Source organism: Rhineura floridana, chromosome 12 (assembly GCF_030035675.1).
Source record: "Rhineura floridana isolate rRhiFlo1 chromosome 12, rRhiFlo1.hap2, whole genome shotgun sequence".
In the NCBI taxonomy this organism is placed as follows: domain Eukaryota; kingdom Metazoa; phylum Chordata; class Lepidosauria; order Squamata; family Rhineuridae; genus Rhineura; species Rhineura floridana.
This window is the reverse complement of record NC_084491.1, coordinates 2,857,688-2,885,211: the sequence shown is the minus strand read 5'-3', so window position 1 is coordinate 2,885,211 and position 27,524 is coordinate 2,857,688. Positions and strand designations below refer to the sequence as shown.

The window sequence follows — 27,524 nt, the reverse complement described above, 5'->3', positions numbered from 1 at the left end:
GCATTCCTCTTATGGCTTCCATCTGCTGTAGTGGCCCAACAGTACAAGCAACTTCAAAAGTTGCTTTTGGGGTGAGGCAATATTTTTAGGGGTGCTTGCTGAACAGGGTTGGCACTCCCATTTGGCAGAGTGAGGGAATTGCCTCAGGCAGCAAAGGAGGGCAGAGCTGTGTGTTCCATGCACAGCCTTCCTGTACTCTCTCAATTAGCCTGCCTTCCTCAGATGCGTTGGAGGAAACTGTCCTGTCGCCAGTGTTGCAATAGTTCCGTCTGGTTTCTGTGTCTGGAATTGGGGGCTGGGGTGGAAATCGTGTCCTTCGCTGCAGGCAGCACAATACCTTGAGCTGGCCCTGTTGCCGAGATGGGTGCGCCAGGTATGATGTAGCGGATGCTGGGGCACAACTCTTGGGGCATGAGGCTGAACCTCTTGAGGTACCAGAAATTTCCTCCAAGCGGCCCTGCTCAATTGCTGGAGACGGGAGCGTTCTCACTCCCTCTGAGCTACTGAAGGACTGTCGCTTAGTGATAGAGCACCTGGTTTATATGCAGAAAGGTCCCAGGTTCTCTCCAGACAGGGCTGGGGAAAGGCTCCTGCCTGAACTCCCAGATAGCCACTGCCAGTCATTGTAGACCATGGAGACCAATGGTCTGACTTGGTATAAGCTGCCTTCCTGTGCCAGCATGTGGCACTGATGAGCTTGCCTGTTTCCTCATGTTTGGTGATGCCTTTCGGAAGGCTCAGTGTCCTACAATTGGTATTATTAATAGGAGGGCTGCCTCTCTCCCTCTGGCTTTATCCTTTTCAGGAGGCCAAGTGGTGAACCTCATGAATCAGCGCTTGCAGACAGGGTTCACAGAAAACGAAGTCTTGCAAATCTTCTGTGACACCTGTGAAGCCGTGGCCAGGCTGCACCAGTGCAAATCGCCCATAATCCACAGGGATCTGAAGGTAACTCAAGATACTCTTGTGGAGATGCTTGGTGTGCGGATAGGGTCTTGGTGCCAGGAGATCCTCCACATTATTGAAGCAGTGACTGGAGGAGGTATGGGCATTTCCCTTGTATTTTCTTGGCAGGATAGGAAGACAACAATTTTGTGAGAGGTACCATTCCACCTGGGGTTCTTGGCACCACCAGTTTTTTGCACCACCTACAAAAGGTCCTGAGAGGGAATATAGTGAAGCCCCACTTGGCAGAAATGATCTTGTCTCTCACTTAACTGTTTATAGCAAGCGTCACCTACCTGGTGCCCTCCACTTGTCCCATCAGCCTGATGTTGGGCTGATGGGTGTTGTAGTCCAATACATCTGGATGGTGCCTGGTTACAGAAAGCTGTACTACGTGCTGGTCCCCTGAGTTGTCGCCTTAACTGGATTCTGGGTTAATGTTAGAGATTAATCTCTTAGTGCTCATCCTCTGCTATGGTTTGGCTTAACCATAGTTAAGCATTGCATCTGAACCAAGCAAACCACCATTTACGCAGTTTCCTGCTTCCCTGCTTGCAAGGGGACAAGCAGGTATCACTGGAGTTTCTCTTCCTACATCCTCTGGGGCTGGACATAACTCAAGAAACCAAATACATAGTTTCACTGTATATTTGGAATCTTAACCAGGGTTGAAGCAACAAAATGTCATCACTGGGAATGAGTAATTGTTATGTCTGCACTTTGCCTCTCTCTTCAGATTGGGGGCTGCTTGAAATGTCAACTCATTCTTGTTTTATGTTACTCTTCAGCTAAGCCACTTGCCTAAAGTCTACTTGCATTGGAAGTTCTGTCTCTAGTACTCTCACATGAATATCTGTTCACAGTTCAGCACTTTGTTGTATGGTTCAGAAGTTAACAACGTTTTGGCCCAACAACATTTATCATAAAATGTTTGAGTCTCTCTAACTTTATCACTTTTATTATAAAATGTTTGAGTCTCTCTTCTTAGCTGTGTGAGCACTCAAAGTGATGTAATCAGTACTATGATTACATAAAATTAGTGTGCATGCATCACTGAGCTTATAACCCTTTAAGGTGGTAACTTACCCTGTAACCCCAGCCCCTCACGTCATGGGGCTGCAATCTCTCTCCGAGGCATAGAGCGGAGAGGAGGGCATTTCTTTAGGTGGTGTTGAAGGTTTTGTTTATCTCAGCTTATGCCCTTCCAGACAACTCCCATTACCCTTGACTGTTAGCCATGTTGGCTGGGGCTGATGGAATTGTAATCCAAAAAGAATTTCTCAAAATGATATGAATTCCCAGCAGGCAAATGAGAGGTAGCCAAGATGAATTTAGAAATAGAATAGTTTATCGTGATGAATGTGTAAAATTGTTGCTGTTGTGTGTCTTGGCATCAGCATCACTTACTGTTTTTAGGAAGGGAGGCTTTATATCTTTTTTTTGGGGGGGGGACATATAAATAAGTGCCAGGACATCTGTAGTACATTAGAGAGGTAATCTTTTGTGTAGAGTTGGATATGTGGGGAGTGGCAGTTTCAACTGTGCCAGAATCTTACACCCACTGTAAAATCTCTAGATAGTGTGTTGCAGTCTTCCCGACTTAGGGCCCTGCAGATGTTTTGGATTTCAACTCCCATCAGCCCAGTCCAGCACCACTGTGTGATGAGAGTGGGGAGGGGGCTTATGGGAACACAACCATGCTAGCTGGGACTTTTGGGATTTGTAGTCCAAAACATCTGGAGGGTCCCAGGTTGGGCTATGGAGTACCTGGTTACCTTCTCCATCAGATATTCCTCATTCAGCAGATGAGAAGATTTCATGACGGGAAACTTAGCAGGACCAGAGTGCTGTGGAATTGTGGCTTTTGGAAGCCAGGGGTATTTCCCACTGTCCCAAGGGCCAGGATTTCAGAAGGCCCCTGTGACGCCCTTCCCTGGCTCTCCCTGTCAGGTTCCTACCTGCTCGTGGCTACTGCCTTTCACTAGGCACCACCAGGGACTCCACCAGTCCGGACTGTCCTTTTTTATGGTTTCTCTCTCCGCTCTAGCACAGATCTCACTAGATCCCCCTGCTAGGCAGCACCACCAGTCACGTTCTATAACCAATGTTCCCAGAGACTTTGCCTGAGTCTCCCTCTATCCGGTTACTTTTGTGACTGCGTGCTTATGCTGTTCCCAACCCCCTTGTATCAATGTAGATAACTCATATAACTCGGGGTTGCTCTGGATACTTGTAATGTTATTATTCTCCTCTTCACCGCTGCCACCATTTGTTACTGTTGCCCTTCACCTTGATCATTACCTTACCCTCCCTTCTGGTCTGTGAAACCCCAGCCAAGGATCAGGCCTTCGGTAAACCAAAATAGTATTTATTAAATAACAGAAATAACAAGATTACTTTTCTAATGGTACTTAAGCATATGGTTTCATCTATTCCTGTGATACTTGACTTATCATTAACTAGAACTCCCACTCCCTCTTTCTCCACACTCTCCTGACATCCACCACCTAACACCCACAACACCTCTCAAACACCTCCAAACACCGCTCAAACACCTCCCAGATTCAACTGTCATTCTTCCATTTATACTCTCAGCCATTCAAACGGTCAGCCAATCATCCAGCATTCTACTGCTCATCTACTCCCCCCTCCTCTTTCATTCCACTTACCATGTATCTTCTATACAAACAGCACTTACCATATTTACATTAATACAGGAACACCACAGCCATCCTCTCACGTTCAGGTTTCCTGTACTTGTCAACGGAGAGGGAAGTGAGATGGAAGATGCCTTGTCTCGCTCTCACTCTCTGGCTGGACTCATCTGGAGTATGAGTTCCACAGGAACCTCAGTGTGGTGCACCAGCTTCAGATCTGTCCTGGGGTCTAGCTTTTTTGTTGTGGGTTAATTGGGAAAGTGGACATGTGGAGGATGTTGCTTGTAGGGCTTGAGGCGTGGGTATACTGAATGACCTTGAAGGGTGGGTATACTGAATGACCTGACCCTTCCCTGTCCTATAATTGTGCACAAAAGCAGGAGAGGGTGGACTTGGGTCCTCACTCTCCCTCTGCCATAGTCCAGTTCCTTTCTTCTGCTGAGCCTTTCGTGAAATAGCTGATGCATGATATAAGGCAAGGGTGTCTCACTGGTGGTCCAGAAGCCAAATCCTGTGAGGAGTGGTTGACAGAGCTGAGAGTGTGTTGAGCGTAGAGATGAGAACGTCAAGGGGAGGCATAACTATCTGAAGAACTGCCCCAGGGCTCACCAACCTTTTTGGAATGGGGGCACATTTCAGATTCTGAGAGAGTGATGCACATCACAACATGGCTGCCATGGGAGCTATCCCATGGCATAACATAAAATTAGAGAGAGTACAGTTGTTGCTGCTTCCCTCCGCCCCCCGTCCCCCGCCCCCCAAAACCACCTCATGTTTTCCATGGAAAGTCAGCTATTTCCTACTGATCCTGATTGGGGAGATGCAGCTATTGTATTCCCTGGTCCAGGGCCAGTCATTTTGGGGCAAGAGGCAGAAGACCCAGATGGGACCTGTTCATAATATGAGTGGGGCACAGCCCACCAAAATGTTCTCCTGCACAAGCTTCAATGAAATGAAGGGGAGCTGTGCAAGAATGTTGGCTCTCTTGTGAAGTTGCTTCGATGGCACTCTGAAGTGCATTTGTATAACTAAAGAGAGAGCCCATATTTGTCATGTGCTTAGGACATAAATCATTAGAGTGCATCAGCAACATACCTGGAGTATTAAGGAAACTTGTTTGGTGATGGTGGTGCCTTTGAAAATGCACACTTGGCTCTTTGCATGATGCATTCCATAAGTAATGTATTATGCAAATAAACTTGTTTCTTGTTTATTTGGAACTTAACATGGATATGCGCACCTTCTGTTTCTAGGTGGAAAACATTCTGCTGCATGATCGTGGCCATTATGTTCTGTGTGACTTTGGGAGTGCCACCAACAAATTCCAGAACCCTCAGCTTGAAGGAGTGAATGCAGTGGAAGAAGAAGTCAAGAAGTAAGGGAGGGATTGTGTGGTGGGCTCTCTTGTTTCTGGCAGCAATAGCTGCTTATTATGTCAGTGTGTTTGGTGATTCTCATATGGAAGTACTCTAACATTTAACAATATGTAAAAGCATCATTATAATATAATTGTTGCAGTAACCCTTCAGACAAGGGTGGCCACATTCAAAGTTGGACAACCCTTTGAGGGCCATATGCCAGTGGTGATAGTGGCCAAAGTGGCCACTGAACATGCATGTGCAACCACACTCACTGTACATACAGATGAGACACATGATGGGGAAATCGCCCTATCTTAGTGCTGGGGCTTGACAGAGAGGTTTGACGTTTACGCATCTCTTCGCAGTCCAGTGTTGTAGTGGGGCAATTTCCTCCACATCACAGTGCTGCGCTCTTCCCAGCCCAGTGCTACAGTGGGGAGAAAGACAGGAGCTGGTAGGCCACTAAAAAAGGCCTTCCGTGTTGCAGATTGTCACCCTTGCCTTAAGAGGTAGGCAGTGAATTGCCACCACTTTGGATGGCTTTAAGAAAGGGTGAGAGAAATCTGTGGAGGATGAGGCTATCGATGGTTACTAATTGCTGGGAATCCCAGACGGGGAGAGTGCTGTCGATTGGAGGTTTTGCCAGCAGCCATCTTGTATTGTGAGGCCATTACCAGTTTCACAGTTTCTGGAATTTAGATATTTATTAAGTTTATATCCCTCCCTTCCTCCCCAAAGGAGCCCAGGGCAGCAGACAAGAAGTGATAAAACAATAAACGCATGTTTAAACACCTTCAAAAAAACTTTTTAAAAATCTTCAGAACATCTTACGACATGAGTTAAGGACACCAAAATTAACATCTCAACCAAATTTCAGTTTTGACAGATAAACATCAAGTGAAAGCACTTTTCTAAAAATCTTTCATGTAATTGCCAGGCAGCAGAAAGAAAAATAATAGCTTTTATCTGTGTATTTGGAACATTTGCTTAAATCTTAATTATTGTAGGTTTAAAACTAGAAGAGGATAGTTAATTAGTTGGGCTAATGAGTCTGGAATTATATTTCCGGGCTATCAACAGTAGTCTGTCTTTTTGGGTTGGGTTGGGATGCTATCTTGAAACCAATTATTTTGGAATGTGGTGAGCCACTGCACGTTCTAAACCTAGGAATCATTGATGCAAGTATAAATATTGTGTGATTTGTGGAGGAAACTCCATTTAGTTATTGAAGCTGTTTTGTCTTATTCCATTACCCCAATGAGTTTTGATTTTGTTATAGATACACCACACTGTCCTACAGAGCACCAGAGATGGTCAACCTCTATAGCGGCAAGCTGATTACTACAAAAGCAGATATCTGGGTATGTAGAAAAGTCTATAAAATTGCTTTCTGACATGTGGCCTGCTAGAAATTAAGCTGGAAAATCTCTTGCCCTAGTTGCTACCAGTCCTTATCTGTGGTCTCCAGACATTGACCATAAAAGAGCCTCTGTTGGAGATCCTTACTAATCTCACCAAAACTCTAATAATAAATTCCTTTTAAAACCAAACTGAAATGCCACTTTGTTTTTGTTTGTTTTGTGGACCGATCTGCTGAACTTCAGAAAATATTAGTTTCACATGGAATGGATATATGCTGTTCAAAGTGAGTCTGTCTGAGAGCATGTAATACCCTTGCATTGTTAAAGCTAAGTGGGGCTTGGCTTTGTTAATGTCTTGATTTGAATATGGATCTAGAACTGTATTTTCCTTGGTGTTCAGATTTCTGTTTTTTAAAATATGGTCTCTCTAGCCCTTTTTATTCGTGGAGATACATCGAAAAGCAAACAGACATTTGTTGTTGTTCTGGCTATTTTGCAAGCATTCCCCACTTCCTTAAGGCCTAGCCCTTCTTACAACATGTCTGGCTAGAAACTTGCAGATAAGTCACTCTTGCCTCTCTCAAGGAAGTGTGGGATAGAAGTGTGATGGATTGCATTTAACTAATCAGATCTATCTGATCTTCCAGTCTACATTGACTGGATGGTGTCCCTTAAGAAGCTCATCTTCCCCATGGCTCCTTTACTCATCACCCTAGTAACATTTTTTGGACTGAGAATTAGGTTTTGTTGCAGGTGGTTGATGTGGTCCTTTTACCACCTGAAGTTGATCCACATAAGCCCTTGTCATTTCAGGGCAGCAAGCTTTCCATTTTGGGTGAGCCTCTGGTGACCAGCGGATATATTTAGCAGTGTAAGGAGGCTTACTTAGCAGTATGTTTTATTAATGTGTGTTTATAGATATGCTTGCTTTTTAATATTTAATTAGGAGTAAATTTATGTTACAATATGTCTTTGTTCTCGTGCTGCGTTTTTTCATTTTATCTTTTGGAGTTCTAACCTGCCCAGAGCCCTCGTGAATAGTCTGGGGCTTTACATCAAAATGAGCAATTGGTGATTATCCGAAAGGGCTGATTCTTGAGATGCATTTCAAAGGAATGGCTATTCTGAGGGCCTGATCAGTCTTTGTGTTGCAGGGAGAATTCTCAGCCCAGTACAAAACCTCAGGCACACAACTTTTGCCTCCCTGTATTCCATCCATCCCCACAGAAGGAAAGGGATGAGTCAACTGGGTAGACTGCGCTTGTTCGAACGACTTGTTTCCTGGGAAGACTAGGGCAAGAGGGGGGCTACCCCAGTGAGAAATATTTATTTTATCCTGTGAAACAGCTAGATTTCCCATTTTTCTGGTTTTATTGGTGACATTTATTTGATCATCTATTACTATATCTTATAGCATAGCTGAAGTTTTAGCAGGCATTTCTTTGCTCAAAAACATGCTTCTCTGACTCTAGCATTTTCCTTTCATAACATGCTTATCTTTTCATTGTTTAATTTAACCCATAGTTATATCTAACTTTTAAAAAGACTTCAGCTCCTGCATTGTGTTTGCGGTGTACTACATTATCCTAAATTTGTTTACCTTTCTTGTTTTTTTCTCCTTCTTTTTTCGAAAAAGTGCCAATATTTTACAAACATCCCCTTTATGTGCTTCCACGACCACACTTCCCTACAGGCTCTGGGTTCCATAAAACTGTTTTAGTTAGTCCCACTTTCCCAGCCATCCCCAATGGCTCTCCTGTACTTTCTTCCTTCTGTGCCCACTTCCCAATAAAAGGGGTGTGATCAGCACAAATTCTACTTCTGAACTGTTTTTACAACAAGGGAGACTTTTGGAAACAAAACATTAAACCATTCTCATAACTACTTAAGGGTGCCCAAGAAAAAAGTGTAGCCTTTTTGCTTGCATGTGTGTATGTACGCAAGTTGCATCAAATGTCCAATGATATTCCTTTGTTTTCTAACTATGATGGAAAATTCTTTGGCCAACATGCAAAAATAGCACTTTATTTTAATTTATCTAATTCATTATTCATTGTTGCTGTTGCCTGCCAAATTGATTGTTTTTACACATTTATCCAGATTCTTTGGCCATAATTTTAAAAAATGATATTTTACCAATAAAAAACCAACATTAACATATAAATCAACATAATTTGGGAAAACTGCATTAATAAAGCAGACTACTGAGAATAAACAAGCAATGGCCTTCAAATAAGCATACACAGTGAGGCATATAAACTCGCTAATGTAACTTTCATATCTTCTAGTCACCCATTTAAAACGCGAGACTTGTGCTGTGTTAAGAGTTTCTCCCTCAGAATTTAGCCTGAATACAAATGTGTAGAAGTTTCTTGAAGCAAAATATAAGCACTTGATAACTTAAAGAAAAGTCTTGTGACAAGACTCTGAGATTACTTTTTCATACTCAGGCCCTGTCTCTGAGATAGGCACGTATCCATCCTACTTCTATTTTCACATATCTTGAGGGCTGCTTTTGACTTTTTAAAAACCGGACACAGATTTTAAAACCCATATCTTGTTATGTGCAAATGTTGCTTTTGAATGATGAGACTCAAGACCTTACTCCAGAGTGGATAACTGAGACCATGACCTGCAGATAGGCAAAAATTACAGATGTCTGGATTTGACTTGTTCCCCTGATCTAAGCAGCTGCCAGCTTCCCAGAGCTTTCTCCTTGTGAAACAAACACACAAATTACAGGGTCTGGGTCAAAGACCTACCCAAGCATTAAGGTCTTTGCATGTGAGGAGGAATGGATTGCCCCTCCCACCATCCCTGCCTAGGCCAGCATCCACCAACCTGATGTCCTCAGATGTTTTGGACTACAACTCCCATCATCCCCAGCCAGCATAGTCATTGGTAGTTATAGTCCAAAACATTTGGAGGCCACCAGGCTGGTGAATGCTGGCCTACAGTGAAGTGTGATGTAGGCACTTTGCACAGCCACTCAGTTTGTGTAATGCTTTCTCCTCTGAAGGGGATCGCACAAATGAGATGTCGTTTTGGCCTTCAGGTAGACAACCTGAGTTATCCTTTCCGTCTGCGGGGAGGGGCATTTGCTGGTTCCTCCACCATGCTGATTGTCCTGGTGTACAACCTATACTTGGACAAGAGGCTACTGTAAGGACAGAATATGGAGAAACCAATTGGTTCCCAATTGGAAAGGGTGTGAGACAGAGGAGACATGATAGAAGTGTATAAAATTATGCATGGCATTGAGAAAGTGGATAGAGAAAAGTTTTTCTCCCTCTCATAATACTAGAACTCATGGACATTCAAAGAAGCTGAATGTTGGAAGATTCAGGACAGACAAAAGCATTCTGTCTCCTAAGCCCCATTTTCCTGCAATTCCTAGTTCCTCTCTGTTCCCTTCTTTTGCATTCCAGTCCCCCATGATTATCAGCACATGTTGTTTTGGTGTGTGATCAATTTCTTCCTGTACTTCTGCATAAAATCTTTCCAATTCCTCCTCTTCTGTGTTTGCTGTTGGAGCATAACTTGGATGATGGTTATGTTAATAGGTTTCCCATTAAATCTCATTGATATAACTTGCTCAGACCTTGCGTTATAGCTCCTAATTGCTTTTGCTACATCACTTCTCACTATTAAAGCAACCCCATTTCTTCTTAATTTCTCATTTCCTGCATAAAAGTTTTTGTAGTTGCCTGATTGAAAATGTCCCATTCCCGTCCATTTTAATCTACTCGCACCAAGTATTGTAATGTTGATACGTTCCATTTCTTGCTTGACAATATCTAACTTTCCCTGGTTCATGCTTCTCACTTCCACGTTCCTATTGTGTACGTCGTACAACTCCGGACTCTCCTTTTGCATCTGTTGTCCCAGGCAAGGCACCTGAGGCCAGCTCCCTGGGTCAGGTCTGGTCAGTGCCTGGATGGGAGACCGCCTGGGAACCATATATAAGCCGCCTTGGGTGATCATGAAAAGAACGGCAGTGTATAAATATAATAAATAAAATAAATAATAAGTAATAATCTGTGTAAAACCTTGAAAAGGTGGCAGACATTTGCTTTTTGCCACACTAGCTCATTGCGGACAGTACATTAAAAAACACAGCCACTGACCTCAGCTTGGCGTGCCTCCTCCCCCCCAGCTCAGGCTTGGAATTGCAAGGATGGACTTTTCAAGTTACACATCTCTTCCCATTCAGAAACATCATTCTTGGTTCACTAGAGGCAAACTTTGAACAATTGCTAGCAGAGCCAGTGATTCCTAGATTAAAATCAGCCTGGCCATACCTGACAATGGTGATAGCCAGTGTCCATTCCTATAACATACTAAATATTTACTCATCTCCTTTCAGGCCATGGGTTGTTTGCTGTACAAACTATGTTATTTTACTTTACCATTTGGGGAGAGCCAAGTAGCAATTTGTGACGGAAACTTCACCATTCCTGACAACACACGCTACTCGCATGACATGCACTGCCTCATACGTGAGTATCAGTTTGGAAGTGTACATTGGCTCTGGTTTTAAAAGCAAACTAGTATGCACCATTCCTGGCTATTTGGGCATAGGACCCAGAGTTTTTTGTTTATAAAAACAAAGGCTTTGGACACTTCAAAGACTAGTAGATTTATTGTAATATCCACTTTTGTGGACTAAGGCCACTTCTTCAGATACCATTATACTGATGAAAGTAAGTCCTTGTTTAAAGCAGCCAGATGTTTGTTTAAAGCCTTCCAGATGTTTTGGACTACAACTCCTATTAGTTTTCACATGGGGAAGGCTGGCCTAAATGACAGGTGCAGGGGTTAGGAAGTTTGCACCAAAGTCACTTTTTCTGCACTCCTCCCAAAAGTATTGTGATTGGAAATAAAGGAGAGCCCTAGCAAAGAAATTCTCTGATTGGAAGCTAGAGCTGTCAAAATGCGGAACTATACTCCCTCCTCTGCCTACCCCCACTCCTCCTGCCTGGTATTTTCCATTTATGGAGAGTTTACAAAAATATATCAAATAGTTGCCACCTTAGAACCCCTTCCAAAGCTCTAAAGCCATGGGGCCAGGCCATTTCCAATCTCTTCCCTGCATCTGTGTTGGGGGTGGGGGAGAGGGGAGAAGCATGCAAGTCCAAAGCTGACCAAGGCTTGTTTCGGTAACACTAAACTATAGTTTTCTGTTTTGTCTGAACTGGGCTGATAAGTAATAGGGGTGTCCTTGAGTTTGTGGGCGATGCAAGTCCCTGTGGGCTGGGCTTAGTTGTCCAGCATCCCTGCCCTGAAGGACAATGTACATGGCTGCTTTAAGGTGATACTTGGTAAGACTTGTTCCTCTCCTTCCTCATATGCTGCACCACCAAGACCTAACAGGGGTTCTGTTTCTTAGGTTACATGCTGGAGCCAGACCCTGACAAGAGACCTGAAATTTACCAGGTCTCCCATTTTGCATTCAAGCTAGCTAAGAGGGAATGTACGGTCCAAAATGTACAGGTGAGCAATGGCTGATCCTTCTTTCTTGAAGGGGTAAAATCCCTCCAGGACAGTGGCGGGCAGGGAATAATTTACTGGGAGATTGCAATGAAGCAACAGTAATCTCAATACAACACAAAACATTGCTAAAGGGGACAAGGGAAGGAAGCCGCAACAATTTAGTGTAGCGTATGGGGAGGCGTGGCCTTTTTTTTACAGCTGAAGCATACATTTTCCCTTGTACTGAACTGAATCTGCATTTTTCTTCAAATAATGTGGTGTTTGTGGTAGTAGTGGTATAGAGGTTTTTTAGAGCCACGTAGCTGCTGATATTATATTTTTAGATGTTTTGTGTTTAATATTATGAATTTATGGTTTTAGTATTTTATGTGTTAATATATTGTGACCTGCCTTGGAAGGGAAGCCCTTCCCACCCTTCATAGCCTATAAATAAGTGTGGTTGATTGTAATAAACACTTGACTGACTATAATTATATAAATAGACATTTTTTGGTGTGTTTTTAATAATTCTGTCTTGCTTGGGATTGCTAAATTGAAAAGTCCTCTGCTGTTTCTCTTCTTCTATCCCAAGTGTTTATTAAGTGTCATAATGAATTTTGTTTTCCACATTTGGCTTGGTCTTGCTGTCCACTGCCTTGACAGCCCCCCATAACTGTTTGCTCTCTGTTTCAATCTGCAGAACTCTCCGATCCCTGCCAAACTCCCAGAGCCAGTGAAAGCTAGCGAAGCTGCAGCTAAGAAGAGCCAGCCAAAAGCCAGGTAAGAGTATCTGTCTGTTTCACAGGCAATGGCAAAAGACTGAAAAATGGTAGTCTGGAGAGTGCGAATTAAGCCTCTTTAAAACTGTGCATTGAGTGAAATTCTTCTCGATCTCTTAATTAGTAGCTCAGCTGTCAGAATGATTAATGATATTTTGACTGCAGGGAATCTTCTAGAATCTTGGAATGAAACAAATATGGTAGTAGTGGTAAACAGGTAAAAGACCCCACCTGAGTTTATGTACACCTATCTCATTCTGAAATATTTTTATTCTTTTCTAAGTTTGAAAATTAGTAAAAGATAGATAGGGAGCCTCAGACCTGAACTTACAAGATCTGAACAGGCTGGTTTATAACGGATGCTATTGGAGGTTGCTGATTCATAGGGTCACCGTAAGTCGTAACCGACTTTACAAACAACGAAAGGTAGATGAAAAAAGATACAGTATAGAAATATAGATGCAACCCCCCCAACATTTACATATTCCATCTATTTAAAGATATTCATAAATTAATATACTCAGATCAGTGTAAACAGAAGAACTGGGCATATATCATCCTGCAATTAAATAATGATTAACCTTTTTTCATCTGTTTATGTTTTACATCTTTTTTAGCACAGTTCTTAAGAAGGTACTATCACCTAGATCAAATAAGCTTTTTTCATTAAAAAATACAGAAATAAAAGAATTAAAAAGAAAAAAAACAGCAACACTGTTAAATAGATAAAACTCCAGACCAAAGAAATGGCCTGACAACTGTAGTGGCATCACATCTGAGCTAACATAAAAGTAAATCCACTCAGTTGTGCAAAAAAAGACATCCTGTTTTCCTTGTCCATTAATGATGTGGATTTGATGCTTTATAAACTTTCCCATAATGGCAATTTCCCAAGGTTTACTGTACCAGAGACCTGTGGTAAGAATCCTGTTGCTCTTCCTCTGTCATTGGTTCCTTTTCTACCAGGCATTCTAACAGCGTGTGCTGAGCTCTGACCCCAGGTCTTTTACCTGGTTTATTTATCTATGCTTCATGGTTTTAAACTTGGTATGGTTTTTAAAATTGTATATTATTTTTAATGTTCAATGTTATTAATTTTTGTAAACCGACCAGAGAACTTTGGCTATGGGGCAGTATATAAAATTGATTAATTAATTAATTTAGGTCTGGCAGCAACTACATGAATCAAATAAAGTCCTTAAATACTATATCCCTCCACTACCTCACCCTGACTCAGAGGGTGAAAGTAGCATTAATTTTGGTGCTTTAAGAATTTTCTGCATTGTTGTTGATGATATCACCCACCCTTCACCAGAAGGTCCTAGGGTGGGTCACAACAATGTAAAATACAACATTAAAAACAGTTTAAAACCAAATTGCAATCACAATTAGAGTGGATCCTAAAATATGTATATCTCAGTTACGGTGTTAATAGGCTTTTTGAGACAACACCAGCCGAAAGAGAGCATAAGAAAAGTTGCAAATATAATAGTTATGTGGTTGACCTTTGTTTTTACTGTATTTTAATGTTTTTTTTACTGTACATTGTTTACTTATAGTAAACCACTTTGATTTTTTTTTAAATGGCAGTGATATACAAATATGTTTATAAATAAAAAATAAAAAAGATTAAATGGGAAGCCACTAGTAAGGTGTTCAGATGAAAAAAAAACTTTGATGCAGAGTGGCAATTTTTATTTGAAACTTTAAAGATAATTCACTTTTGGACATGAGTTATTTCCTTGGATTAAAGCCATATATATCCTTCAGCAAAAGTGAAAATTCTGGTGGATAATCAAAGCTTCCAGATATCAAAAGGGTCAAGGCTGGGATGTCCATCTGTTGCCTGTCTACTCTGAGTTCCTCAGCTTCCCCTAAATTATTGGAAGGAATAAATGGATCTGTACAGAAAACCAAACCTGTAAATGTTGTTTATAAATATTTATTGGTAGCACTTAAAGAGGAAACTCAAGAACTTAGGGAAGAATGGAACAGGAAGTTAGAATATGCTATACAACCTAAACAATGGAAAATTACTTTAGTCTATACAAAATGTTTCTGTAGATTTAAAATTGAGATGGATTCTGCAAATACTGGTGTTCCAGGTTTCTTGAACCCCACAATGTCTTTATAGGAAGGCATTATTTAATTCAGATAGATGCTGGAGGTGCAATGCTGAAAATGCCTCGTAAAGGCATATGATATAGACACGTCCAGTCATATTTTCCTTTTCCAGATGCCTGTGGACTTTTAAATTATGTTCCTGTTATCTGGGCTTTAACAGCAGGGCAACAAGAATGGACATTATGTGCCCTAATGGTCGCTAAGAGACATACTTTGAACCTGGAAGGAAAAATACCTGGCAACTATTATGCAATAGCTTGATGACCACAACGCCATTGCTACATTCGAGCATCCTTTCTATAAACACCAACTTTGTCTGGATGCATATTTGGGCATTTGGATGGCATACATTGATCTATATGTGTAAACTGAAATGAATGTATAGATGTTTAAATGTTCTGTTAATGTGAGCCAAAGTGCCTAGCCCATGTCCTGGATTGGGCCAGGGCAGATGATGTCAGGGTAAGCAGGATAAGAACATAAGAAGAGCCTGCTGGATCAGGCCAGTGGCGCATCTAGTCCAGCATCCTGTTCTCACAGTGGCCAACCAGGTGCCTGGGGGAAGCCCTCAAGCAGGACCCGAGTGCAAGAACACTCTCCCCTCCAGAGGCTTCCGGCAACTGGTTTTCAGAAGCATGCTGATAACTGGAACATGCTGCTCTTAATGTTGGAAAAGTCAAACAGAAGAGGGTGATGAACTTGTATGGCAGTTGTAATTTTTATATGCGTGTGTGTGAAAAAAAATATGGTTCTTAAGAAAATTATAGGGTTGAGATGGTGTTGTTCTATGATATGTTCGTCTTTTTGACCTACGCAAAGGGGCATAATAGTTAATTACTAGGAAATAATTTTTTGCATATTAATTGCTGCAAGAATATGCAACACAAAATAGCAGAAGGTACTGTCTATTCCACTGATAATCATACAATCAATTATCCTTTTTGGTTAATTGATTATGACTAAGCTGGCAAATTGAATCAGAAGTAAAGAAGAAAAAATGCTTGATAATGTAGTTTAGAACCAGATATCCCTTACTAATTACTGACAAAACAAAGCACATACTTCCACATATATAAACATACTTAAACCTGTGTAATAATTTACATTCATCTATCTGTATATAACGCTTTTTAACTACTTAAAAATAAGTAACTTAAAAAAAAATCCATATGTGAAGTGGAATTTGGGTGATTTCCTCCACCACCACTGCTGTCCAGTTTTTCAGCTCTACCTCCTGTGGACAGGCAATCATACCATCACAGAGTTGGAAGGGACCTATAAGGCCATCGAGTCCAACCCCCTGCTCAATGCAGAATCCAAATTAAAACATCCCCGACAAATGGCTGTCCAGCTGCCTCTTGAATGCCTCCAGTGTTGGAGAGCCCACCACCTCCCCAGGTCAAGGCTAAACATGCCGTTTTTTCAGTCTCTCCTCACAAGGCTTTGTTTCCAGTCCTCTGATCATTCTTGTTGCCCTCCTCTGAACCTGTTCCAGTTTGTCTGCATCCTTCTTAAAGTGTGGTGTCCAAAGTGTGGTGAGACCTAACCATTGCTGAATAGAGGGGAACTAATACTTTGGAAACTGTACTTCTGTTAATGCAGCCTAAAATAGCATTTGCCTTTTTTGCAGCCACATCACACTGTTGCCTCATACTCAGGTTGTGATCGACAATCCCAAGATCCTTCTCACATGTTGTATTGCTGAGCCAAGTATCCTCCATCTTATAACTGCATTTGGTTTCTTTTTCCTAAGTGTAGAACTTTGCACTTATCCCTGTTACATTTCATTCTGTTGTTTTCAGCCCAATGTTCCAGCCTGTAAGATCACTTTGCATTCTGTTTCTGTCCTCCAGGGTATTAGCTATCCTTCCCAATTTTCTATCATCTGGAATTCAATCAGCATTCGCTGCACCTCCTCATCAGAGTCATTAATAAAAATGTTGAAGAGCCCTGGGCCCAGGACCGAGCCCTGCGGTACCCCACTTGTTACCTCCCCCCAGTTTGAGAAGGAGCCATTGATAAGCACTCTTTGAGTACAATTCTGTAGCCACTGTAGATCCACCTGATAGTTCCATCCAGCCCACGTTGAGCTAGCTTGCTAATCAGAATATCATGGGGCACTTTGTCAAAAGCTTTGCTGAAGGCAATTATGTCCATAGTATTCTCACAGTCTGCCAGGGAGGCTACATCTTGTCATTGTTTTGGGAACTCTTATAATCCATTTAAAGTTTTCTTTCTCCCCCCTCTCTCTCCTCTCCTTCCCCCTAATTAAAGCACTCGTCTTTCTCCTGCCTGCTTTGTCTGATCTAGGCCCTCCTGTCTGCTCAGTCATTTCCCAGGCTGTCAAAGCTCTCCTTGACCTACGACACTTAGCCTCCTGGTTCTTTCGGCCCCTGTTTTATCTGCACACTGAGAGGTCCAGGTGTTGCCTCTTTCCCTCTGCTGTGTTGCTTGTCTTGCGTACCTGAAGCATCTGAATCGTTGCCTTTTGTTTTGTTTCTGTTGCGCATCCGCTCCTCCTCCTGGTGTTGGCATCATCTTTATTGGGGACGAGGGTCCTGGAAGGGGTAGGCTGCTTAAGTGTTGGGCGAAAGATGCTCCCTCAGTTAATGGGGGAATCACTGGAATGGAAGCAAAGCGATTTAGAGCTAAGTGCCCAAAGTTGGTCAAGAGTTCTTTTTATGACCCCGGCACAAAGAGTGGGACTTGAGGCTGCCAGCTGTTGCCGGGCGAGCTCCTTATGCCTTTGTCTGCTTTTCTGTAAATCTGTTAAAAGGGCAGGTTTAAATAGTGTATTGTCTCCAACATTTGAATGCATTAAGCGATTTAAACATGTTCCAGCTGTTCTTTATTTGATCATGAGCGGTGGGGAGGGGGTGGGGCAGGGACGGTGACTCTGCAACAGAAGAGGCTTTATGAGATGTGTCAGATGAATTTTGCAAGCATGTCTGCTTTCAGAGTTCTGTCTTAGGGCTGGAATGATCTGATATGTTGCTCCAGCACCTTCCGCCTTGTTGACTCGGTTCTTATTAGTGGCAACATGCCTGGGCTGTCTGCTGAGTGGGCAAAATTGTATGACAACTTGCTGAGTTACTTGCGATACTCCTAGTTCTGGCTCTTCATCCCACGCTGGTTTCCATGTCTTCTGTCATGCTGCTGCATTGACACGAAATAATGACTCCCCCACCTCCATCTCTCTCTCTCTCTCCCCCCCCACCCACCCATCAAGTTGCTTCCTCCCCTCTCTGCCCTCCACTCCCCGGCCCTTCTCCCACCTGCTTCTTTTGCAAAATATTTCCTGAGCTAACCTAGCTTCCTCTTGTGTGTGCCTCTCCTGTCACCTGAGTCTCCCCTGCCTTAGTACTTCTTGTTCTCTTGTTGTCTCATCATCATCTTAATTTATTACCCGCCTTTCACCCTAAAGTCCCAGAGCAGGTTACAACCCTTTAAAATACCTCATTACAACCCTTTAAAACACATCATTAGAAGCTATTTAAAAACACCTTAAAATCACAAATGTGACAGAAATAATGTAGGTCCTAAGAATAAACATCTCAGGTGTCAAAGGCCAGGTTAAGAGGCAGCTAGTATTGGTTGGTGGCTCTCCGGGCCTAAACAGCATATCAGCGGCCCGGCACTTAAATTTCTAGGGCTTGCAAACCTCCAGTTCTGCAGCTGGAACCAATTAGGCAAATCAGGGGAAAATATGCGTAAAGTTGTTTAGAATTACATGCTTTGTGTAATTTGTGCGGTGGTTGCCTTGCAGAACTTGGAATTTTGTGGTCTTCCCTTTCTGTGTGTGATGCTTTTTTCTTTTCAGAGGGGGGAAATGGCTGGCTATTGTAGGGAAAGGTTGCCAACTGCAGGGTGGGGAATATTCTAAGGACGTGGTCATGGAGAATGGCTGGTCGATACCCTGAGAGGGATCAGCTTGCTTGTCTTTTTAAAAACTCTTGTTTTGTGTGTTTGATTCTCCTTGCAGGCTGACAGATCCTATTCCTACAACAGAAACATCCATCACCCCACGCCAAAGACCCAAAGCTGGGCAGACGCAACCTAATCCAGGAATCTTGCCCATCCAGCCTGCTCTGACTCCCAGAAAGAGGCCCACAGTCCAAGCAAATGTCCAGCCTCAGGGTGAGAGGGAGCCCCTTTGCAGGACACAGAGTGGGCCACTGCTAGACCTACTTTTCATTAATAGTGTGAATAAACTTGCACGCCTAAATACAAGTGCATTCTTCCTTCTGAGTGCTCTACCGATCACATAGAAGGAAACAGCAATGGCATTTAGGTGTACAAGTTTACCCATGGAACTTCTCAAGAACCACAGTTCTAGCCACTTGTACATAAAAATGGTGTCCACGTGGGGTTGAGAGTGCTCTGACTTGGGATAGCCTGGTCCTTCCTTTGGGTGGTTTCGTAAAGATCACCGGCACTGACCTGACGTGTAAGTTTTTGCAAAGTGGCTGAACGTGTTTTGAGCATCTGTGCAGGAATTTGGGGCAATGAGGTTGGGGTGGGGTGATTCCAGAGACCTATAGCCGGGACTGTATACACCCTCTCTTAATAAAATTGGACAACTCTGCACAGGCAACCCATATTGGAAAGCTGGATTTTGTGCTCTGTATGTATTGTGCAGGTTTTTGTGCTCTTTCTTTGCATAACTTATTATGGTTTAGCTAGTTGCAGGAAGAGGCAAGGGCCTGCTGGGGCCCCTCCCCCAACCCCAAGTGGGAAATCTTATTCAGTCACCATTCTGGCTTCTGAGATCTCGTCAGGCCCACACACTTTCTAAGCATGTATTTGGAGCCCAAATACAATGAAGCATTTTTTAAAAAAATTAAACAAATGAATTCCGGGTGGCCTGTCTAGTTAAGTTTTCCCGTGTGTGTGTTGTGTCTTCCGTACACAGGCCTGCACTATAGTTTGTACATTTTTATAGATTTTAGGCACAAGTTCTGACTGCAGAGGGCATTTTCTTTCTAAAAATAATCATGAGAAGACGGCTGTCACTGGCCCAGTCAGTAACTGCTAACTCTCCATGTACGTCGGTGTTTTATTGGATTGATTATAATCCTCTTGAAGATTAAGTTGCAAGCTATTAAAAACCAAGGCAGTTGCTTTTCTTTTCCCTTCTTCCTTTTGCCCTCTCTGATTGCCTTCCTTGCCCTCCTTATATTCCATTCCCTTGTTGCATCCTTATCAAATTAATTTATAGCTCTTCAGTATGTCAGAAGATCTAAAAACAAAATAATGCATGAAACGCCCAAAGGGTAAAGAAAACAGCCCCGATCTGACCTCCTTTCTCACTCTATAGTTGCTGCTCCAGCAGCGCCTTTGGCAGGCAGTCAGGCCTCCCTTCCTGCCGGTGTCCCACAGGCGAAAGCTCTGCCGCAGCCGACTCCGCCTCTCCCGCAAGCTCCGCCCAAGCAGCCAGCCCCTGCACAGCCAGCCCCGGCCTCCCAGCCACTGGTCCCTTCAGCTCAGCCCCAGGCGGCCACCCCGCAGCACCAGCTGATCTTAAAACAACTGCAACAGCCGCCGCCACCGGCTGTGTTTTATCAGCAGCAGGCACCCCAGCAGCTGCCGCCACTGCAAGTTCAACAGGTGAGGGGGGGGGAGTTATTTTTGGATGTCAGTCATGTCTCAGGAAACTAAGGCGGCAGCTATGGCTTGGGAGCTGGGAAAAGGTTGAACAAGGATACAAAGACAGATTGATGTGATGTCCATTTGTGACTTCAAAGACAGCTTTCAGAAATCTTTCAAGCCAGTTTCTATGGTTATAAAGAGGCAGTTGGGGGGGGGAGTGAATTAAAGGACAGAACATGTATATTTACAGAGAAAATCAGTATTTTTGTCAGTTTACCCCAAAAACAGATTGTCATGGCAAAAGGAAAGCAAGAGCAAAGTGCACATATTGCAGCTTTGCATCTTCTGTAGCTGTTGGCCGTAAGAGCTGTGGTTTCAGCTGATATGTAGGCAGGCTGAGCGAAAAAGAAAATAAATCGATCCTCTCCAGTCATTTGCTCAGCTGATGAAGTGTTATGGAATGTTGGTGGAAATAGTAACTCGGGCGTGGGGACCCGCTGGGCCAGGTATCACCACCCCTGCGGGCCAACTCTGGCAAATGGGTGAGACAGCCCACCCAGTTGGTTGCTGGGCCCTTGGGAACAGTGGTGCAAGGGCCTTTGCCAGGTCTGTGTGCAGTACTTCCCAAGTGCAGAACACATAGGGCTGTCAAAGTTGCTTTTGGCAGAGATCAGCTGTGAGTTTCCCATGGGGAACTTGGTCCCACAGCAGATCCAGCAGGCTCGAAATCACTGCCCATCAGCTGATGGCTGGTGACTTGCTTTCTGCAGGGATCCACTGCGCAAGCAAGTTCCCCGAGGGAACTCGGTTGTGCAGCTGTAGCTCCCTGCGTGTCACGTCACATATGATGCTGGATGTGGGGCAGGTAGGTGTGGTTTAAGGGAGATGGTAGAGGGCCATGCTGGGCCACCGCTCTTGTAACTGCCCACAAGTTGTTAAAACCTCCGCTCTTTGTACCTGGGGACAGGAAGTGCTGTATGCTGTTGTTGGGAAGGGATTTGGCAAAGGCTCACTGTTGAAGTCTTTGCCAACTGTGTGAGAATGAGAAGAAGTGTGAGACAAGGGGTGGGGCATAGAAAGTATTGACACAAAAACCCTCCCATCCCATCCCTGCACATTCGAGCTTCTGCTTGTGCAGATATAATCAGTCTGAATGTTTCAAAGTGTTCTTGAAACATCTTTGTATAATATGCAGCCTCTGTATTTGGACCGCTGATAAAGGACGGTGACTTGGGGGAGAGGCTCTTGCTCAGTTGTAAGCATTGAAATACAAAAGGGTGCAGCTAACTGACCATAATGAAGGCCTCTGAATACTTGTTATGGTATCGTAGCTCCAGGTGATGCCCCAGGCACCTCAGCCACCAGTGAAGCCACAGTTCCCAGCAGTGCAGCAAGGAGTGCAGCAACAGCCTGCGCAGAATTATATGCAGCAGCAGCAGCAGCAGCTGGCACAACAGGGGCCCATCCAGCAGAAGACAGCCTCAGGGCAGCAGAAGCAACCAAGCCAGCCACAGCCCCAGGTGCAGGTGCAGAAGGTGGTGGCCCAGGCAGTCGCTGCTCAGGATCCTCCGGTAAGGACTGGGAGGAGCCTCTGGAAATGCTCTGCCTCTGAGTAGAATGTTGAACGGAGGAAGAACCGGATGCTTACGTCTTCGTGGGGGGAGGGGAGGGTTAACTGTGGGAATCAGTGGCTGAAAAGGCCCTGCTACGTACGCTCAGAACAGTGCTGCTCAACTGTGATAGTTCTTACGGTAGCCTTACCTTGACTTTCATGCAAGAAGGATGCTTGGTTGAAGAACCACCGATGCATTGTGGATAGAGCAGCCTTACCCATCCTGGTGCTTTCCTGGCCATGCTGGCTGGGTCTGATGGGAGTTGTAGTCCAAAACATCTGGAAGGCATGGGGGCGGAGGCTGGGATAGGCAGAGCCTTGGTTAGAGAGGCATGCCAGTTAGTTGACCACCTGTACGACCCTGATCTTAACTTAAGGAGATGAAATTCTTTTGCACGCATGCCTGTATGCTCTTGCTCTCTTGCATCCATGCACCCTCTCTCGCTCTCTCACACACACACACGCTCCTGAAACTCCCCCCCCCCGCCTTTCCCCATGGAAAGGGGTTGCATTTGGCAATCTTGGGTGTGCAAGGCATGCTCCAGCAGGAGCCACCACTTCACGATGCTGTGTGTGGGCTGCGGTGGAGGCTCCCACCACACACGCTTCTCCTGGCTGTTACCCTTCTGTCGAGAACATCTGGGGGAAGGGGGATGTTTTGAGAGCAGGCTTTATGTGTTGTTGGGGAGTAGGGAGCATCAGGAAAGGAGGCAGGGGGGCCATTTCTGGAACACCAAGGATGCTGCAGAGGGGGAGGGGTCAGGCCAGATGCAGGAGGGGCCGTGGGCAGGCCGGAGAGCCAGAATCAAACCCTTGGTCAGTCACTGGGTAACTGCGAGCCAGATCTGACCTGGGGCATGACAATTTCTTGGCCCTCCTCCGGACCATCACCTGGCAGACAAGTTGGAGGAGAAATTGCAGGTCACTTCTCAATTCTCATTTGCAACAGACTTGGTACAAAGAATTACAAATCCTCCATTTGTTGACTATAATATATGTATTCATCCTAAATAAGTCCTTTTTACTTAACGAGAACCAGGGTTTTCCCTGTAGCAAGTGAAGCAGCTGCCTACAGTATAAAAGGAATGGCAGTTTGCCAGGGAACCCCGTTACCATCGCTGCGGATACTTGCCAGTGAAATTTCACATCCGCCTTCTCCTGCCAAACACATGTGCGCACACGCGCGCGCACACACACACACACACACACACACATGCGCATTTCCTTACTATTCAAGTGTAATCATTCCTCTTTGTTTCTTTTTGTACTGAAATGCTGCTTCCTTGACTGTTGTGGCTTTTTTTTTTATGGAAAGCACACACAGCATATAAAGAAATGAAACGTATTCTAGCTGAGACTATACTTGCACCAGGCTGCTCTGGCTGCACCTTTTCCCTTTGATTCCCAAATGTATCTGCAACCATCTGGTTTCAAGAGCAGGTCTGGGAGGTCCCTGCTGCCACCGCCCCCCCCCCACATTATTAACAAAATTGGGGAGGGGGGGAGAGTATATGAGAAGGGTAGTTATTTCTGTCCAAATATATTCACCATATCATCTCAAACTGTTATTTATTTATTTTATTTATTTATTAGATTTATATCCCACCCTTTCAGTAGGAGCCCAGAGTGACTAAATGTACTAATATTTATTGTGGATATATGGTATCTGAAAAAACTGTGAACTATGATTTTTTAATTTGAAAGCATAAACAGCCCATCTGGTTACTGTTATATTCTCCCTGCTTTCAGGGGTGCAAGCTCTATTACGTCCGTGTGGGGTGAGGAGCAGGCCAGAAAAGGTCAGATAAGATAACCATGGGCCCATTGTACTATTGTGGGCCTATCCTACCTCACAGAGTTGTGAGAATGAAGAGAGGGAAAATACTATATACATCACCTTGAGGTCCTCAGAAAAAGCAGGGGGCGCAAATGTGATGATTATATCTCCTGCTGCCCAAGAATATGTTGCTTTTCAACAGTATCAGAGCACCTTCCTTTCCTTTCCTCAGTAATCTACACTGTGAGCTGCTCAAGAATATTTATATTGAAAGACAGCATAGAAACAAATAAAGCAACAGTAAGAATCCTTACAACAACCCTGTAAGGTCAACCAGTATTATCTGAATCTGCGGCACTCTTGACTTGTAGCCACTGCTTGAGCATTTTGAACACTTCTTCAACCATGAGGACTTTTAGAAGCTTTTCGGAAAAAGGAAGTTGAGATCCTGAGAAATACCATTTCTGTGGCAGGTGGTGTTTCCACGTTTGGAGTAATGCCAGAGCGGCTAAGGCGGCCCGGGGAATCTGCCCCTGTTGTGGTGTTCCCAGTTCATTTTTAGCTTTTTGAGGAGGATTGTTTGTCCAGCATTTCCTGGGGCTGTGTGTGCCCTGACCCTAACACTGTCAGCACAGTCTTGTCTGTGCTGGGAGAGAATTCTGGTCCTTTTACGACGGCCAAGGCATTTGCGCTTGGAAGCAATAATATGCCCTCCCTGAAAGAAAGCTTGGAATGTGCTTTCAGGTAAACTAGTTCTAGAGCTTGGGACAGCCTGCTCCAAACCTGGTGTCCTACAGAGGTTTTGGGCTCAGGGCCGGCGCCAGGTTTCTTGGGCCCCTTGTCCCCTTGCTTTCCTTCTCCAGCCACACTCCTCCTCCCACTTGCCTCCACCCCTTTAAAGTAAAGCACATCTTGAATGATGTGGTAACCCCCCATTGTCAAAGGAAAACAACACAACTCTTTGAACTCTTGAAATGATGAGTGCACTTTCCCACACATCTAAAATTAACCCTTCAACCTCTCTACTGTAATCTCTTCGCATTTCCTTTTTGGAGATACAGACATAACATTTTTGTTCAGGCAAAGTACATAAATGTCAACCTGGTGGACTACAGCTCCCATCAGTCCCAGCGTCATATGGCCATACTAGCTGGGTCTGATGGGAGCTGTGGTCCACCAGGTTGGCTAAGGCTAGTAAAGAGCTTCGCATGTAAAACTGTGATTATGTCATTTTGGCAGTAGTTCCAAAACAGTCGATACAAGTGGCCCTTGACATAGCTCTTTTAAGTCTATGTTTCTGGAATTATTTTGTTGTTGTTGTTGTTTGCGGTGGGAACTGTAGTGGCTTAGCGATGCTACCAGTGTGAAGTCTCTCTTCTGGTGTGTTAGTCTTCTAGGGCACGGCTGAAGATCAAGGTGAGCGAAGAGGTTTCTGGATGTTGCTACCATTATTGCCTGAAAGGGATCTACATTTTATTTTTCTCTCCTCTATTTGTAAGAAATGACCTGCTTTAAACTCCTAAGGTGGTGGTTGTTTTTAATGGCAAATTTCTTTTCCCAAAAGCAAGCGCCTCCACGACAGCAAAGGGTCCCAGCAACCCCTCCATCAGCTGTCCAGGGGCAGAAGGTGGGCTCCCTCACTCCTCCGTCCTCCCCCAAGACCCAGCGAGCGGGGCACAGGAGGATCCTGAGTGACGTGACACACAGCACTGTGTTTGGGGTCCCAGCCAGCAAATCAACACAGCTTCTGCAGGCAGCAGCAGCTGAGGCCAGTCTCAATAAATCCAAGTATGTGTGGGATTCTCTTATCTTCCCCCTGTTAAGTGGGGGTGGGAGTGGGAAATATTTACCCCCTTTTCTGCTTTGTCCCTTTGTGCATTTTGATTCTCTTGTGTATCCTGCTTTATTCTGAGGGCTTTTGAGGAGTAGCGGCAATTTATTTGGTTTTGGTCCCTTAATTCTTCTGATGCTGGAGAAAGGTGGGGGACTACCCTGAGGTGCTCCAGGAGCAGGGGTGTCAGAGGCTGCCTTTGCCTGCCTTTCTTGCTCCATGTGCTGAGGTTCTTATTGCTGCCACTGTTAGAATGAACAGGGGAGTGTTTGACTTGCAAGAGGAGCACTTACGGCCACCACGTTTTAGTAGAGGCCATCTTTGAAATGTGAGGGGGTTGGAGGGCCAGCCACAGCGGCTTCTCACACAGATTTGCTCCCCACACAAGCCACTAAGCTTCTCGAGCATGGACAGTAACCAGAGCCCTTTCCTTATGTTGCACCTCAACTGCCTACACCCAGGGCCCCCCTTGTGCCTTACCCATGTGAGTAAGCAGCCAAAGAGAATAAAGGAACTATTATTTTGCTTCTGCTGGGGAAGCAGGGGCTTAAAGAACTCTCTCCCTGTGCCTGTCCTTGGGGAAAAGGCAGCTAAAGTTTAATACATTAAACTGCTGCTGCTGCTGGTGGTGGTGGTGGTGGTGGTGTGGGCCTTTGAGGTGTGGAGCTATCCTGGGGGCCAAATCAAATCTTTATGGTTACGATCAGTCACCAGCATAAAATAGAGACGTAAAACTCTCATAAGAGGAGATTATCCTAATATACAAAAGAATCAGAATCCTAGAGTTGGAAGGGGCCTTGTAGGCCATCGAGTCCAACCCCCTGCTCACAGTAGGAAATCCACAGCTAGAGCATCTCCTGCAGATAGCTGTCCAGCCTCTGCTTGAAGACATCCAGCGAAGGGGATCCCACCACCTCCCTAGGCAGTCGGTTCCATTGCCGAACTGCCCTTACTGAATGAAATGCAATAAAATGGGGTAAGAAAATACAAGATAAAATTGTTAAAACATGAAATTATATGATTATTAAAACATAAGATTATGAAATTCCAAGAGGGAAAAGAGGAAAAAAAGGTTACTGGATGGCTAGGGTCAGTTCCTGGTGATTTTACTCACTGCAGCGCAAAACTTGGCAGCACTAAAAGTAATAAATGTATTTTGGTCAGAAAGGAGTAAAGAACCATAAAATGCCTCTGATCGTCCTGGGGATTTCAGTAGGAGAGGTTCAATTAGAGTTCTATGTAAATCACGATAGAATGAACACTACAGGAGAACATGGGCCACTGTTTCCACCTCTCCAGAGTCAGAAGGGCACGTACAGTCATGGTAAGGAGTTTTTTTGATATCTCCCCTCCATAACTGCTGAAGGGAGAACATTAAAATGTGCCCTTGTGAAAGCTCTGCAATGTTTTTGAACCAAGAGCACAAAAAGGTAGTTTGCAGGTTTATTAGGCTGGAGTGCTTCGTCAATTGAGGTGTAGTTGGAGGTTAAGCCCAGATCATATTGGCGTTCAACATCAGCAATGCGTTGTCTGAAAACGCCACTGCCATTGCTGGGTTTCCAGTTTCAAGTGTGCATCTGCATGGACAATTTTCAGGCTCATAGAGCTGGATGAGGCTTCAGAGGTCGACCATTCACATCTTCAGCAGCATCTGTAGACCTTGCAATTACTTTGGAAGTAGAGATACTTTGAAAACAACCAGCTGAATCAGCTTTCTAATTTGTTCACTTCTTGGGGCATCTTTCTCCAGGTCTGCCACCACTACACCCTCTGGGTCCCCCAGGACCTCACAGCAAAATGTCTACAATCCGCCAGATGTCTCCACCTGGAATCCTTTTGATGATGACAACTTTTCCAAGCTCACAGCAGAGGAGCTGCTGAACAAGGATTTTGCAAAACTAAGTGATGGTTAGTGTGCAATCAAAGTGGAAAGTGTGCCAGGTTAGGTTGTTGGAGACGAAAGACTTTCAAGAAAACTCTAGGTCAGGGATGGGGAAACTCCAGTCCATGGGCCCC

At 44.2% G+C, this 27,524-nt stretch overlaps 1 protein-coding gene across 14 annotated transcripts in view; it reads left to right on the top strand.

Moving 5' to 3' along the window:
* The window catches only part of AAK1 (AP2 associated kinase 1), a 112,801-nt gene that overhangs the window by 46,387 nt on the left and 38,890 nt on the right, over nt 1-27,524 (top strand). For all 14 annotated transcript variants that reach the window (XM_061593244.1, XM_061593241.1, XM_061593242.1 and 11 more), the window contains exons 5-15: nt 806-948; nt 4,856-4,977; nt 6,243-6,324; nt 10,691-10,823; nt 11,714-11,817; nt 12,497-12,576; nt 18,682-18,836; nt 20,017-20,306; nt 21,620-21,859; nt 25,242-25,465; nt 27,259-27,416. In XM_061593244.1, coding sequence (XP_061449228.1) covers nt 806-948; nt 4,856-4,977; nt 6,243-6,324; nt 10,691-10,823; nt 11,714-11,817; nt 12,497-12,576; nt 18,682-18,836; nt 20,017-20,306; nt 21,620-21,859; nt 25,242-25,465; nt 27,259-27,416 — 1,731 coding nt within the window. The remainder of the gene's footprint in view (nt 1-805; nt 949-4,855; nt 4,978-6,242; nt 6,325-10,690; nt 10,824-11,713; nt 11,818-12,496; nt 12,577-18,681; nt 18,837-20,016; nt 20,307-21,619; nt 21,860-25,241; nt 25,466-27,258; nt 27,417-27,524) is intronic.